Source organism: Giraffa tippelskirchi, chromosome 3, assembly GCF_054371585.1.
Source record: "Giraffa tippelskirchi isolate mGirTip1 chromosome 3, T2T-mGirTip1v1.2.pri, whole genome shotgun sequence".
NCBI classification, from domain to species: Eukaryota; Metazoa; Chordata; class Mammalia; order Artiodactyla; family Giraffidae; genus Giraffa; species Giraffa tippelskirchi.
In genome coordinates, this window is record NC_137277.1 from 86,278,706 (window position 1) to 86,294,951 (window position 16,246).

The following is a 16,246-nucleotide window of genomic DNA, read 5'->3' on the forward strand; positions in this document are numbered from 1 at the left end:
GACATTTAATGAATGCTTTATTAATATTAGTTTCTTCCCTCTAAAGTTTTCTTCTCTTTGAAGCTCAGTGATTCTCAGGATTGCTGATTAAAAGCTACAGAAAGTTATAGCAACTGCCTTTAGTCAGAGAGGGAGAGAAAGGATTCTCAGGAAGGGTGTGGTTTGACAGTCTTTACAATGCCTTATTAGCAAAGGTAGAGGAAATTCCCTGGTGGTTCAGTAGTTAAGAATTTGCTTTGCTTTCCAAAGCACAGGATGTGGGTTCAATCCCTGGTTGGGGACCAAGATCCCACATGCCAAGGGGCAACTGAGCCTGCATACCACAAGCCTGCACACAAGGAAGACTCGGTGCAGCCAAAAAATTAAATTTAATTTAAAATTTTTTTAAAGATGTAGAAAGGTAGGAGTAAACTGCAAAGACAACATAAGGTCAAGGTGAGGGTACATTCTGGTTAAGTCTGGGACAGTCCTGGTTTACACCACATGCCCCAGCATCCTGCCCAGTTTATCACTTGCCCAGATAAATGTTTGTATTCTAGTTGAGGCGATAAATTTTAATTAAGGGTCACTACAGTCCATGGGGTCGCTAAGAGTCGGACATGACTGAGCGACTTCACTTCCACTTTTCCCTTTCATGCACTGGAGAAGGAAATGGCAACCCACTCCAGTATTCTTGCCTGGAGAATCCCAGGGACGGCGGAGCCTGGTGGGCTGCCGTCTATGGGGTCGCACAGAGTCGGACACGACTGAAGCGACTTAGCAGCAGCAGCAGCAGCATATTCCAGAAACCGAGGTCATCAGGGAGACACACTGGATTTCAGCTGGTTAAAGGACTGAAGCCTAGACATTTGCCTTAAGTACATCAATAGATCAGCTTTAGGACAGTAATTCTTCTCCATTCACTCTCTTTTGCAAAACACTCCCACCTGTGACCTGTAGTCATTTACCTTGAGAGCCTGATACAAGTCCCTATGGGGCCAGACTCCCCCATCCCCAACTAGGAACCCCTTACTATACACAAGCTTCTGCTGCTAGTCCTGGTCAACAGTTTTCTTAATTATTTGGATGAAAACACCCAAGACACGCTTCTTGGTTTTAAAAAAGATAAAGCTTGCAAGGAAAGAAAGTTATCAGAGAGCAAATGATCAAGACTCAAAATTATGTTGTAAGCCCAAACAACAGACCAAAAGTAAACCACGCAAGATGTGAGGATACACTTAAAGGCATGCATTTACATTTTTAAAAACTGCTCAAGGGTGTGACGTGGGAAATATAGTTTGACAGCACATTCAGATGAAAACACATGTAAGTTTCAGTAGCTGCCAGAAATGCAAACCATCTTCAGCAACCATTTAAAGACCACATTTTAGGCTGAACTAACAGAAGCTGGGAGGCTGTTAAAGGGAAAGTTAAGCTGAACTAGGCAGACCACACATCAGCTCTCCTTCCTGGAGCTGGCCTAGAAGAGAAGAGATCTGGAACCTGTTCAGCTGCATCAGGCAGGACAGATAATTGAAGAGCTGGGTAGTCAGCTTTGAAGAGAGTAAGAGAGATATGTCCAAGAAAGTATGACAGTTTCCTTCAATTATTTCAAAGGCTGCTACATGGCCAAGAAGGAGGACTTATGTTGGGACTTGTTCCAGGGGGCATAATCAGGAACTGATTTTAGAAGATTCAAGTCTCAATCCCTATATAGAGATGGTTTCTAAAAACTGCCACTGGCCATACATGCCAAGAGCTCCCCCATAGCGCAGTGAGGTTACCATCAGTGGGAGTACACCAACACTGGCATTGGCATGAGGGGCGGTATGAGATGTGGGATCTTTAGACTTAGGAAGTGCACCCTTCCTCTCCTTCAGCCAACAGCTCTCAAATCTGTCCCATCCACAGCAGAACAAGATGACCCGAGTCACATCTTTCTTCCATGATTCTACTGAAATACAACTTGGGGTGGGTACCACCTTAAGACATGATCTGCTTTCTCTTTAAAGGGAGTATGAGTCCAGAACAGCGTGTCCTCAGGCCATGGGTGTGGGGTGGAGGAGAGAGATCAACTAAGTGAAGCCCATGGAATCCTAACCTGAGTGCCTGCATTGGGCAGCTTGATATTCTCGGTGGCGGCAATGACATCAATGGAAGCCCGCACGAGAATGTCCAAGTAGTTCATCTTGGAGTATTCCTGTTTGGAGACAAAGTGAGTGAAAGCATGAGTGAAAAGAGAAATGTTGTAGGAGATGGCAGACGGCTTGGGGGACACGGCCTGCGGTGGAGTCACACCTCCAGAAATGTGCTGTTCCATAACCTCGAGCGCAGAACCACGGAGGCCTTGCTGTCTAGCCCTCGCAGTGGGCACTTGATGTTCACACAGTTCACGTTCACGCTGCAGTTCTGGGGAGAAAAAGAACAGGAGTTACAGCACAACGGTCTGGGGAAGGCCTTCCCGCCACCTCCTGGAAAACTCACAGCTCTTGAAAAATACTCACAAGGGTCTGGTATTTTCTTTCAGAAAATAAAGAAAATTTTCTGCCATCATCTGTCTGTCTTTCGGCAATTTCTCGTTTCCTTCTTGAGTTGTGAGCCTCCTGAAAAGAATTACATCTGAAATACTTCCACCAAGTGTAATTTTTGGCATTACTGTACAAATCTCCAGAGCACACTCTCCCAGATTATGCCAAATTCACGACTGATAATCTTCACCCTTCTCCCAGCACCAAGGTATGGAAATAATTTAAGGGTAAGATCCACAAAGTGTTAATTACCAACCTCACTTCAACTTTATTTTTCAAGGTAATTTTCTTTCATTCCAACCTTAAAACTCAGAGACAAAGGCTTTCTTTGTTCTGCTGTCTTCTCACCAAACTGTGAGCATCCTGAGATCAGGGACCAAGCTCATTCCTCTACCCCTAAGCACTCAGGTTGGTACCTAACCTAACTGTAAAAAGTCAGCACATCCTGAATGAATGACACAGAATGAGGAAAAGGGAAAGTAGAAAAAGATCGAGCACGATTTTGATTTATTCAAAGGACAGTACTGAAAACTAAGCCAAGGAAGATGCTTTAAAATTTCATTTTTCGGACTTCCCCAGTGGTACAATGGATAAGAATCCACCTGCCAATCCAGGGGACACAGGTTCAATCCCTGGTCCGGGAAGATCCCACATGCTTCAGAGCAACTAAAGTGCATGTGCCACAACCACTGAGCCCATGCTCTAGAGTCTGCCAACTGCAACCAGTGAGCCCATGTGCTGCAACTATGGAAGCCCATGAGCCTGTGCTCCACAATAAGAGAAGTCACTGCAAAGAGAAGCCCATGCACTGCAAAGGAGAGTAGCCCCCGCTCACCACAACTAGAAGAAAGCACACGAGCAGCAACAAAGACCCAGCAAAACCAAAAATAAATAAATAAACTGCATTTTTCTTAAAGATTAGGAATAATGGACCATCTTGTTTCTCCAAGTTGATGACTATAAACCACCAACTATGAACACTGGTCATACCCAGTTTACCTTAGAACTTAAAACAAACAGGCTTGCAATAACAAAGCAAGTCTTTATCAAACTGGAGCATAAATGATAGACGAGATAGTTACTTAAGTGTGGAGCAGTACAGAGAGAGGTTAACAGTGCAGGCTTCGAAAACAAGCAGGGTTGTGCATGAATGCACTGCCCTCATAACTACTGAGTGACTCTGAGAAAGTTAATCTCTCTGATTTTCAATGTCCTCATGTATGAAATGGTGGGGATGAGAAAAATACCTCATCAGATGATCAAGAGAATGAAATGAGAAAATGCAAACCAAATGCTCAGCATGGTGCTTGAGACATAACAAGTACTCAATAAATATTTTCTATTTTAAAAAGAATGAAAAGTCTTCAAGGTCACTTGCTAAGGTGCCAGTAATGTTCTGTAATGCTTGACTCTACTGGGAGTTAACATTGGCTGGCCCATCCCCAGGGCATGTCCTTATATGTCACACGGGGCCTTCAAACTTCAGAAAATGTCATTTGCTTCAACATGCACAAAATAACTCTGACTTATATGCCACAGTGGGCCCTAATCAGCAGAAATCCTCAGCCTGACTTGGTTACTCACAACAAAACAGAAACTATGACACCAAAGGAAAAAAAAATTCAACATGCCAGAATGTCAGTTTTCCAGGGCAAGCAATGATTTCCCCCTTCTCTTATATTAACATCTATGGAGACATAAGAGAGATGCATTAACATACCGTTAGTTTCAGGAAGTTTATTTCACCTTGTGGCTCACAAGTTATTTTTTCCAATCCTTTTGATTCTACTTTCACCAAATAAAGCAACCATTTGCCGTTGCTAATTTCTTTTGGCCACTGGATATTCAAAGTTGCTGTGCCGAGGTTTTTAAGAGGTTTGCCCAAGTTAATTACCTGTTAGAAAATAATATGTATTATCTCAGTGTAATTCTCTCAACATAAAATTAAGTAAGCAGTTCCTATTGCCAAGAAAAAAAAAAGCCAACATATCTGGCATAATCCAACAATAAAAGCACAGGCTCCAAAAGTGGACTTTGGATAGGGCATTCAAAATAGAGATTTGGGTTTAAAGATTCTTGTCAATAAAAATAAGAGGAAAAAAAAGATCAAAGAGAAATAATGGTTCCCCCAATCCAGGAACAACTTTTGTGTGCAACAGAATCTGCCAGGCTCTCAAAATGCCCAGGGAAAAGTCACGTGTGTTCGTGTATCGCTCTGTAACCACTCTGCCTGACAGGTGACAAAGCCAGTGTGGCGACAGTGCAGCCATAACCTGCTTCTGGGAAGCCCCACCTACTGCAAAAATGAAGCTGCCTCTGTCCTGACTACAGGGCGGGGGCTTGGGATAACAACTGAGAGATCCGGAGTAGGGCCATTCTGGCAGCCATGACCCCCTGAGTCCAAGCTGGGGACAGGGCAGGGAGCAACTCCGTGCAACAGAAATCAAAAGAGTTTGTGTGAAAGACTGCTCCAGAACCCACAGACCTCTTTGCAGCCACATCTGCATAGGTGTCATAATCACCACCACCCACTAGCTGTCACAGTTGTGTCTGTAAAGCTAAGAGATGCTTTCAGAGGAGAATTCCACCTCTTCATCCTGCTAGAGTCAAGGGTGGACCCATTTTTGCTATTTCAGACTTTCACCTCAACCACAGTCACTGTGCTTTCAGGAACATGATTTGAGCCACACAGACCTGAACCTGCATATGAGTTATGAACTACCTCTGTACCATGCACTTTATGTTCATTTGACTGGACTTAAGAGCCACTGTGACTACCTACTTTGGAATGGGTCAGAGCAATCATTAGTCTTCCTTTCGGGTATACGTCAAATCCACATTCACCATCACAAAACTGCACTTGGGAAAGGTCAGTGAACATTAACCATAAGCAATAAGAGAGATGACCTTACAACAGAGCAAGAAATAAATCATTCACACATTCTAAAGCCAAATGGCATTTTGAGATTTTTGTTTTATAGACAGACTCTGGGGGCGGGGGGGAAGGGGGGGAATCGAGTATTCTTTTGTCTCAACACCACATTTATTAATACATTAAAACTCCCTAAGAAGAAAAAGACCAAACTGAATTCAATTCTGAACAGAGTCCTGTGTTGAATGAAGTTGTGGCTCTCCATTCTGAAAGACAACTTTTACACTAAGCCAGTATGCTGTTTAAAAACTGGCAAGCTCCCTTTATCATGCTTATTTATTATTACCTATTAAAACTACATATTCAAGATCATATATAGCACAGGTCAGCTTCTGATATGATACACAGACTGGAAGGGCCAACTGTGACCACTTACCCTGAACTCGTACTCAATTAAACTTCCCACGTCCTCTTCAGATTTCATCGCTTGCTCACCAACTACCCTACCTCCAAAATACACCTGGGAAGGTTTAGCAACTCTGTTAAATTAAAAAACACCAGTTTTAGTGAGGATTGTAAATGGTTCTTTCAGACACTGATTTGTTATGCTAAACACAAACACTTACCCAGAGACCGATAAAAGCAGTTCAATAACCACTTTTGCTGTAGCTGTAATTGAAGCCAAATTATCTTGATTGCTTGTTCTGGAAAAATGAAAGGGAAACAATAGGGTTTTATTGTAACAGTCAGTTTTCTCATTAAATTACACTTCTTTTATGAGTTAGATAAAGGCCAATTCATTGACTGGCTGTGTTTTCATGAAATAATTCTGAATGGAAGGTCGAAAGAATCTCTTACGTTTCCAACTTCAGATTAATATCCAGATCTGTGGTGTCAAAGGTGACCTCAGTTGTACTTAAAATCAAATAAAAAGTAACCTAAGAAACAGAAATAGCTGTTAACATAGGCTGAACATATTGACACTGCAGTAATATTTTAAAAATTAAAATACAGTATGTAAAGGCATCACCTACACTGGAATTTCTTTTAAAAGGATTCCCAAGCTCACAGTCTGCTTGTGAGCCATTCTGGTTGGCAACACAACTCAACTGCTTCTCCTGTAATAAAAAAACAGACCAGATCACAAAACATTCACTTACCACACAATGGTTTTTTTTCCTCCAAGCTGGTCTCTTAAAATACTTACAGGGAAAGCCCTCAGTTCTCTATATGCAGAATAAGTCAGAGTGTCTGGAAAAGTGGCAATAAGTTTAGCTTCGTGAGCATCATCACCATCTTTGGTGGGATTCTTTGGGTTAGAAGGGCTGTTCGTCACTGTTATTTCTAAAGCAATGTCCTTCTGATCTTTTAGAACTAGTTCTGGTACACCTTTTTGACTATTACAAAAAAAAAAAGGAAAACAACAAAGTTCTCAATAGATTTTCAATAACCCTTCACAAAAAGTCACTGCAAAGCCAGAGCCATTTTTGCTAGTACTACAGCACAATTCTTACATTGGTAAATAAGAAAATTTGTCCTGATTTCCTTCTCGGGTACAAAATTTATACTCTAGCTTAAGGTTGCTGTTACATATGTTGTCGTCTCCACATCCCTCTTTTAAGAAGTGCACCTGTGGGAAAACAAAATTGTAATTTACACCATTTAGGACTCTAAATAGGTGACTGTTTCATAGAGTTCATTTCCCATTGTGACAATTACCATAGCAGAATTCAAACTACAAACATACTTTGCATCGAACGCCCACTCTGTCCTTTAATGAAACTGTGTTTTCAGAACACTTTGACCAAGGCACTGAGCTGCTGAAGGGCAGTAGAGAGTAAACCTGGCTCAGCTGTGTGGCTTTGGGCCAGTTACTTAATCTTTCATAGTCTAGGCTTCAACATAGGTGATGTGGGGATACCACTGCCCTGCTATACAGGGTTACTGTAAGAATTAACAATAATAATGACAGCACTACCTAACACATGACTATGTATTTAAACTCATGCAATCCTCACAAGGGACTATGAGGCATATACTGTTCAGAGACCCATTGCACAGATGGGGAAAGAGTTCAAGGTTAGGAAAGCAAAGGGCAGAGTATCTTGCACGATGTTAAGGGATGCTTGATAATCACACTAATGAATAATTAGGAAAATGGTCTTCTTGTTTTTTATGTTTAACATGACTATGGAGCTTGTGTATATGGGAATATACAGAAGAAATATTAATGTAACAATAAGTGACATTAACAAGTACAACAAGGCTGTATATTGTGACCTTGCTTATTTAACTCATATGCAGAATGCATCATGTGAAATGCCAGGCTGGATGAATTACAAACTAGAATCAAGACTGTCAGGAGAAATATCAACAATCTCAGATATGCAGATGATACTGCTCTAATAGTAGCAAGTGAAGAGAAATAAAGAGCCTTTTGAACAGGGTGAAAAAGTTGGCTTGAAACTCAACTTTAAAAAAACTAAGATCATGGCATCTGGTCCCATCACTTTATGGCAAATAGAAGGGGGAAAAGTGGAAGCACTGACAGATTTTATTTTCCTGGGTTCCAAAATCACTGCGGATAGAGACTGCAGCCATGAAATTAAAAGACACTTGCTTCTTGGAAGAAAAGCTATGACAACCCTAGTCAATGTGTTAAAAAGCAGAGACATCACTCCACCAACAAAGGTACACATAATCAAAGCTATGGTTTCCCAGTAGTCATGTACTGATGTGACAGTTGGATCATAAAGAAGGCTGAGCACTGAATAACTGATGCTTTCAAATTGTGGTGCTGGAGAAGACTCTTGAGAGTCCCTTGGACAGCAAGGATATCAAACCAGTCAATCCTAAAGGAAATCAACCCTGAATATTCACTGGAAGAATATTCACTGGAAGAACTGATGCTGAAGCTGAAGCTCCAATACTTTGGCCACCTGATGCGAAGATGTGAAGAGCTGACTCCATTGGAAAAAACCCTGATGCTGGGAAAGATTGCAGGCAACAGGAGAAGGGGGTGACAGAGGATGAGATGGCTAGATAGCATCACTGACTCAATGGACATGAATTTTAGCAAACTCTGGGAGATAGTGGCGGACAGAGGAGCCTGACGGGTTGCAGCCCATGGACATGACTTAGTGACTGAACAAGTGACATTGAAAGTGTACTGAAAAGTATGTAAGGAACTACACTTGATGACAGTAAATACTGCAATGTGCAGGTGTAGGCATGAGCCCCTAGGCCTAACTCATTCATGAAAAGCTTCGTCAGTGGGCCACCAGAACCAGTGCCTCAAAGTGGACACTCCACTACCAACTATATTTTGGCAAGTACAAAACATTAAATCAAGATGTCACCGGTCCCCAGCCTAATCCTACAGATGCAAGCATCCTAAACCCTAGCAAACAAATACCCACCACTTCATAAGAGGTATACAGCAAGCCACACCATATAAATTTTACTTCCTAAGATTACATAGGCTACATTAGACACTAAATTTTGACTGTTTCATTGCTCACATATTTCAGTTGTGTCTGACTCTTTGCAACCCCATGGACTATAGCCCACCAGGCTCCTCTGTCCATAGGGATTCTCCAGACAAGAATACTGGAGTGTGTTGCCATGCTCTCCTCCAGGGGATCTTCCCAACCCAGGGATTGAACCCAGATCTCCCGCATTGCAGGCAGATTCTTTACCATTTCAGCCACCAGGAAAGCTCATGAGAATAATAAGTTTTGTCAATTATAGTCTCAATAAGTCTCAATGACCAAAAATTATTGAGAAAAACAACTCTCAGCTCTAAATTATATTCTGTAGGTTTCTATATCCATTGTTTACTTGGGAAGCAAATTTTTTCCAAACTATACATATTTTAAAAAGCTTATTTAATATACAAAGGAATGGCCTTTAGGGCAAATCAATCACTAGTCTTTTGTCTTCAGAGATGTTTGATTTAGCATAATAAAATGGCAAACAATTAGTAAAATGAAAACCAGAAATACTTACATCTGTGTGAACAGACTTGGGTTCATTTGAATTCAGAATTGGAAGAACTTCCGGAAGCGAATTCACTCGCCTCCGAGTGCTCGGCTCCTGGATCTCCACTGAAGCAGTTATGGGAATGGGACGCAGTTTATCTCTGATGTTTTCCTGAAAAGAATGCAGAGACACAGTTAAAGCATGCTATAAACACTACTAGGGAACTCCAAAACAATGCTTTCCTTTGTCCTGGATAATGTGTTGCTAGTATTCATATAAAATGTCAAATCTACACTTGTGGCCATGCACCTGCGAAACAGAACTGATCTGTCTGCGGCCCTCACCTGGAGCCAGAGGGTTTCCTCCATGCACGCCTTCTGTTTCTGTCTGTTCAGAGTAAGCTCTTGCGTATACTTGGGCTCAGAACCTTGGTTTCGAAACTGAACTCTTGACGACAGCCCAGATTTTCTTCTTTCCTTTTCAGCCTCCAGAGTGCCCACAATGGCTAGATGAAATCAGCAAAATCACAGGAACTTAAAATGCACTCATACACAACACAGCTAGAAGTATACTAAGTTCATTTTTGATATATTTTAATTCCTCTTAGAACATTTTTTTCTCATTGCCATGGTTTTCCTTCATATCTCCTGGCAATGTACATTCTGACTTAGGATGTTTCAAATCAAGCTGTCCTTTCCTGCCCATTACTGTGAACAATTTTTAAAGCTACATTTCCTTTGGGCCACGTGGGGGAGCTCGAGAATAAGTCAAAACCTCAGAGACGCGTTAAGAATCAGTTTCTCACTGCATTTCAAGAACTCACAAGAGTAAGACAGACAATAAGAGGGCAGCTAACTCTGCCGAAGGACCTAAACTGACTCCCTCTTCAACAGTCTGGTGCTTAAATTCCAAAAAGGCCTCTAGATCAACAGCAGCTTCGCCTGCGTGGTGTCAGGAATGCAGATCCTCAGGCCCAGCCAGACTACTGAACCCGAGGCTGCATTTTAATAAGATCATCAGGTGGTTCTTATACACATTAAAGCACTCATAAAGAAAACTTGTCAAAAGAGAAAAAACATATTAGAGATGGAGATGTCTTGACAATAGGATGAGACTTTTCACTTAAAAAAGATGAAGAATTTAAAGGTAAAACATACTTCCTTTCAGTGGTTAGAGGGCCCCTTCGTCCGTTAATAAAACTCCCAGAATCAAGGTTTCCACTTCCAAAGCCCCAGAGGGCACATCCTACTTGTGATTACCTACACAAACAGAGCTCAGAGACAAGCTAGGATTTGGATAATCAAAATCTCATTTCTTAACTTCAGAATGCATTCTTTGCCAATTCGCTGGATATAGCTGCTATGTTTTAATACCTAAATGACTTACATTTATTAATCACTCACTAACCATCCTTGAACTACAAGGATATCAAACCAGTCAACACTAAAGGAAATCAACACTGAATATCCACTGGAAGGACTGATGCTGCAGCTGAAGCTCCGATACTTTGGCCACCTGATGCCAAGAGCCAACTCACTGCAAAAGACCCTGATGCTGGGAAAGACTGGGCAACAGATAATGAGATGGTTAAATGGCAACACTGAATCAATGGACATGAATTTGAGCAAACGCTGAGAAACAGTGGAGGACAGAGGAGCCAGGCATGCTACAGTCCACGGGGTTGCAAAGATTTGGACTTGACTTAGTAACTGAACAATAACAAAAAACCATCAGAAGGGGCTTCCCAGGTGGCTCAGTGGTAAAGAATCCACCTGCAATGCAGGTGACACAAGTTCGATCCCTGTGTTGGGAAGAACCCCTGGAAAAGGAAATGGCAATCCACTCTAGTATTCTTGCCTGGGAAATCCCATGGACAAAAGGAGCCTGGCTTGGCGGGCTACAGTCCATGGGGTTACAAAAGAGAAGGTTATGACTTAGCAACTAAACAACAAAACCATCAGAAGGGAAAGCAAATCAGTGTGTACAGGGTCAGAGAAGCCAGCCTCAGGGAAAAAATCTGCTCCAGAAAATGAATCCATGTTCTAATAGTCACATTAGAGTTTGGAAGGGACCTTTTTGCAAGCATCTGTTTTAATACCCTCTACTTATAGATGAAGAACTGGAGACCCACAGAGCTAGGTGACCAGCCCAGAGTCCTACAGCAAGAAACGGAGTCAGCTCCTTTTGTGTCACAAACACAAAAGATGACTGCCTTAAAAAGCCTCTTAGATGCGCAGGTTCCCACTTCCCCTATGCTTCTGCCAGCTGGACCACCCCGCTCCTTTTCATTTTACCTCTCTTTCATTGCTAGGCTAACTCTACTCCTCCTTCAGATTTCAGCGTGGATGTTACTTCCTCCAGGAAGCTCTCCCGGCCCCTCCTCGGGGGTCCGACAGTATTCTATTTCTCTCATCACTACACTTAAGTCTGCTGCACTGTGAATGCCTGATCACTTTCCCAGGAAAAGCCGCTCCAGAGACCACCTCCAGCTGTTCACCATTGTATTCCCCAGCAACAGCACAACACCTGACATAAATAGGATTAGTAGAATAGATGAACAAACACATCAACACATACCCAATGCACATTTGCACGCACACACATACACTGTCATCATCCTTATGCTGAAACAATGGCTGTTCCCATATGTAAAACCAAAATTTAGAAACAACAGTTTCAATAGTAATTTCTGTGTCCATCTGAAGAATTCTTAAATGTCATGGCTGCCAAATGGAATGTGCCTCCATTTTAGGCCCTCTGTGAGCCTTGACATCATCCATTTATCAGTGACCTGCTAACTTCACAATGAACCAGACGCAGGCTCACATGCTGAGTGCCCCTCACGGCAAAAGCAGGAGAGTGTGTGGGGGCATTAAAACCATTTATCTACCAAACCCTCTCCAACATTTTCTGACCCTCCAGACAGTTCACATCATCTTAAAATCCTTGCTGGCCACCTTTGCTGACCTTTGCAGGGGCAAGCCAAGTAGAATAGTCATTAAGGCTCAATTATAAATATCTATAAGTATGGAACACTATATCCAAGGACTGCCGAGTTAAAACAGCCTGGCCGAACAATAAGCTCACACACTTGGACACGGGGAACAGATTTTAGATGTATTAACTCTTGCAGCTTTGTGCAAGTTCTGCTTTATTTGACTTAGAATTTCCCAATACTGTGGAAGCAATGGCAATGAAAACAGGCTTTCTTTCAATTTCTTCAGAGAAAAAAATTTCTTTCTATAGTGAAGTGAAAGTCGCTCAGTTGTGTCCGACTCTTTGCAACCCCATGGACTAAACAGTCCAAGGAACTCTCCAGGCCAGAATACCGGAGCGGGTAGCCTTTCCCTTCTCCAGCGGAATCTTCCAAGCCAGGGATTGAACCCGGGTCTCCCGCATTGCGGGCAGATTCTTTACCAGCTGAGCCACAAGGGAAGCCCAATCTATAGTGGGCTATCCATAAACACTTGGTTAATGTAGGGGTAGTGATATAAAATTAATATACATGGCATCAAGGGCAGCAGTTAAGCTAGAAGGAAGTTTGTAATTTATTTTGTATAAATGATTGATCTGAGGGAAGACAAGAAATGTTCTGATGAGCTTTGACATCTTTGGCAAACAGTGTGGTTTGAGAAGATGATCAATAGAATGAAACCATGCTTCCTTTCCCTCTCCCTGCCTAGTCTCTGTCCTTCCTGGTCTCTGCAGGCTGCTTCCAGACACAATGGGAAAAGGCCCCACGATCCAAGCTGGCAAGTGTAACGCACCACAGCTGGGTAAAAACAACACAAAATCTGAGAGGCTGAGAGATTGTGAGAAATCATAAAATATGTTCTATTACTGAAAGCCACACAAAGAACAGTATTTTCTATACTCCATAAAATACAGGCTACTTCAAGAGCACAGTGAAAGGCCACAGCTCCCCTGGGGGTGGAAAGTCCTAATACATGCATACCATACTGCAAGGTCTGCAGAGCTCATGGAGGGACAATACAGCAGGAGGTGGCCCAGAAGAAGGAGCCTACAAAGGTGAGGAGATGAAGAAATCTCCTGAGGACAGTTTAAAATCTGGGGCGATGAAGGCCGAGTGGGTTTATGATAGCATGGATTGGGTGAAGGCAGACTTATTTATTTGTGAAGTTCTGGGATATCATAAAGGGACATCTTTTTTTCATAAAGAAAAGAAATACTCAAGGTAACATGGAGAAGCCTTAAGAAAACTCATTCCATCTCAAAGAGGAGTAAAAACTGAAAACCTTGAGAACCACCCTGTCCTTCCGGAAAGGCTTCGTTGGTGGCTCTGCTGCATTGGAACACCTAGCCGCTGGGACCACAGCTGACCCCAGAAGGAAATCACCCTCACTCTGCACTTCCTCTTTGGGGAATAGATGTCTTTAGATTCCTAGGCCCCCAGCTTCACTCTGGCTTACTCCTGAAGAGGTACAGCTGCTACTAAAACACACCAGAGAAGGCCCTGGTGATCATCACTATTGTGAGATTATCATTAAAAATTTGTCCAACCCTGTGGCAAAACTCCTGTCTTTCTTATAAAAAATCGAAGTTGCATAAGACCTTATGAATGACAACCTGCTTTCACCACCTTGAAAAAGTGAAACTCAGTCGTGTCCAACTCTTTGCGACACCATGGACTGTAGCCTGCCAGGCCCCTCTGTCCATGGAACTCTCCAGGTAAGAATACTGCAGTGGGTAGTGATTCCCTTCTCCAGGGGATCTTCCCAACCCAGGGAGTCAAACCTGGGTCTCCTGCATTGCAGGCAGATTCTTTACTATCTCAGCCACCAGGGAAGCCCTTTCACCACCTTATCTCATCTGAACTGTGCCACAATCCTACGTAGTTAATTCCCATCAGAGGTATTTATTTTTAACTGATAGAAGAATAAAAACTCAAACATTATGGGATTAGCTCTGTGCTGAAGCACTGGATCCAGGAGCAGAGCCCAAGCCTCTGAGTTCAAGCCCAGTCTTCAGGTCCCCCCGGGCCCACCCTCAGGGATATGGCATGGGTGTTCTGGACCACAGAGGCCTCTGGGAGGGGACCCAGCAGCGAAGAGACTAGAAACTGACAATTTATTCAAGTAGGACTCGGGCTCCCGCGGTCACTCTTCTACAACTACCACCCGCCACCTCACAACCACAAAACCAATTTTCCACACTGCTTTTCAAAGACAGACATGGAGGAAATGGTTGTGGTAGCAAATGAGTACTTATCCAAAGCATTCATTCTGCCCTAAACCATCTGCTCTGGAAAATTCAAATGGGGACCAAATGCATTTTTCTTCCTCTTGTGCTTCACCCTTCTGATTAAAAAGAAGATGACAGACAGACTTAGTTCTTTAAATCAGAATTTATGGACCCATGTTGGCCATTACAGTTTCGTTCTAGTTATTTATTCAGAACTTTTCAACCTGACAGACAGAAAAGATCTAATTTCAGTTGATTCACTTTGTTGTACAGCAGAAACTAACACAACATTGTAAAGCAATTATACTCCAATTAAAGAAAATTAAGCAAAATAAAGATGTTCAGATAAGCAAACAAACAAAAAGTACTAGGTACTTACTTATTGAAGGATTGTAACCGGTGGGTTTGGCAGTATATTCAAAACAGGCCTTAACCTTGAGGCTGTACAAAATCAAACACATAGTCATTAAGAGATGCCTTACTGCCCTGGAAAAAAATCTCAACACATTCCTCATCCTCATATACCCCAGTGATGACCGATGAGTAAAATGTTATCTATCCACTTGACAAGACTCCTCTTCCCTTTCCCCATTTCTCTTAATCTTCCCCGTGGCTCCTCAGGGCAACCAGGTCATCATAAAGCAGAGACATGAAACTGTGGGGGAAGAGTGGACATAACACAAATGCTCACCATATCCCACTAGGCGCCCCACAGACCGTTTTCTGACGGAGATCAATTCTGTTAGGTGTTACTGTGATGGTTTGCTGAATATTAATCACAGGCCGGGATCTGAAGACAAAGGAGAAGACAAGCTCAGCCTTTTGCTATCTGGATGTAAGATGAACTCACATACTACACAGGCATCCTCAGATGCCGCATCTTAAAAACCACAGGAAAACTCTGTTTCCCAATGTTACTCCTGCTCCCCCGTTGCTCAAGGAAATAGCTGTTAACAGACATAATTTAAAACATGATGACGTGATATTTATAAAAATGTTTAAACATGACACATTCAAAATTATAAATTGTTTTATATTAATAATTTTAGCATTAATGGAGTTTTTAATATGTAAAAAGCTCCATAGTTTTCAGGTGAATATGTCTCATCCCCACCCAAACTCTCAAGGAGCTTTGCATGTCCTTCCAGACATATCAGTCTGGTTCAATTAAAAATACTACTTAAAATTAAATATAAAACAAGCATTTCTTTCTAAGTGGGAGTTTTTCATGCTTATTGGTCTGCACATTGCTTTTTCTCATTCACATTTCAGAGGTCTTCTCATATCTCTACACACAAATCTAGTTGTTTCTCACAGCTGGTGGTGTTGCATCTACCAATGGAACATCATTTATTCAACCAGTCCCTTAATCAGTGGACATTTACAATTTTGTAAGGCTTTCAGCTGACAAACATCCTTGCATATACATCTATGTACATGTATGTGTCCTAAGTTCATATATCTGTTTATCTGTAGGATAAATTCTTAAGCAGAATTTCTGGGTCAAACAATATATGCATTTTTAATTCTGGGTAATCTTGCCCCCCCCCAAAAAAGCTCCAAAAAGGTTATACCAACATACATCTAACACCTGGGGTGCTCACTCCCAGGATTTCTACATATATGTGAATTTTAGTAATCTAGGCAAGTCCTGAACTTACAGGTCCCCATCTTACAATATCTG

At 42.1% G+C, this 16,246-nt stretch overlaps 1 protein-coding gene across 14 annotated transcripts in view; it reads right to left on the reverse strand.

The window, feature by feature from the left end:
- The window catches only part of ITGA6 (integrin subunit alpha 6), an 84,544-nt gene that overhangs the window by 12,666 nt on the left and 55,632 nt on the right, over positions 1-16,246 (reverse strand). For 11 of the 14 annotated variants that reach the window (XM_081577782.1, XM_081577787.1, XM_081577775.1 and 8 more), the window contains 14 exons: positions 15,254-15,352; positions 14,942-15,003; positions 9,705-9,865; positions 9,388-9,531; positions 6,894-7,009; positions 6,587-6,776; positions 6,414-6,497; positions 6,238-6,317; positions 6,006-6,083; positions 5,816-5,918; positions 4,228-4,401; positions 2,484-2,582; positions 2,278-2,388; positions 2,081-2,179 (listed from right to left, as the gene is read on the reverse strand). In XM_081577782.1, coding sequence (XP_081433908.1) covers positions 2,081-2,179; positions 2,278-2,388; positions 2,484-2,582; positions 4,228-4,401; positions 5,816-5,918; positions 6,006-6,083; positions 6,238-6,317; positions 6,414-6,497; positions 6,587-6,776; positions 6,894-7,009; positions 9,388-9,531; positions 9,705-9,865; positions 14,942-15,003; positions 15,254-15,352 — 1,600 coding nt within the window. Of the gene's footprint in view, positions 1-2,080; positions 2,180-2,277; positions 2,389-2,483; positions 2,585-4,227; positions 4,402-5,815; positions 5,919-6,005; positions 6,084-6,237; positions 6,318-6,413; positions 6,498-6,586; positions 6,777-6,893; positions 7,010-9,387; positions 9,532-9,704; positions 9,866-14,941; positions 15,004-15,253; positions 15,353-16,246 lie in introns of all 14 variants that reach the window. The other 3 variants (XM_081577776.1, XM_081577778.1, XM_081577779.1) reach the window with 2 other exon arrangements.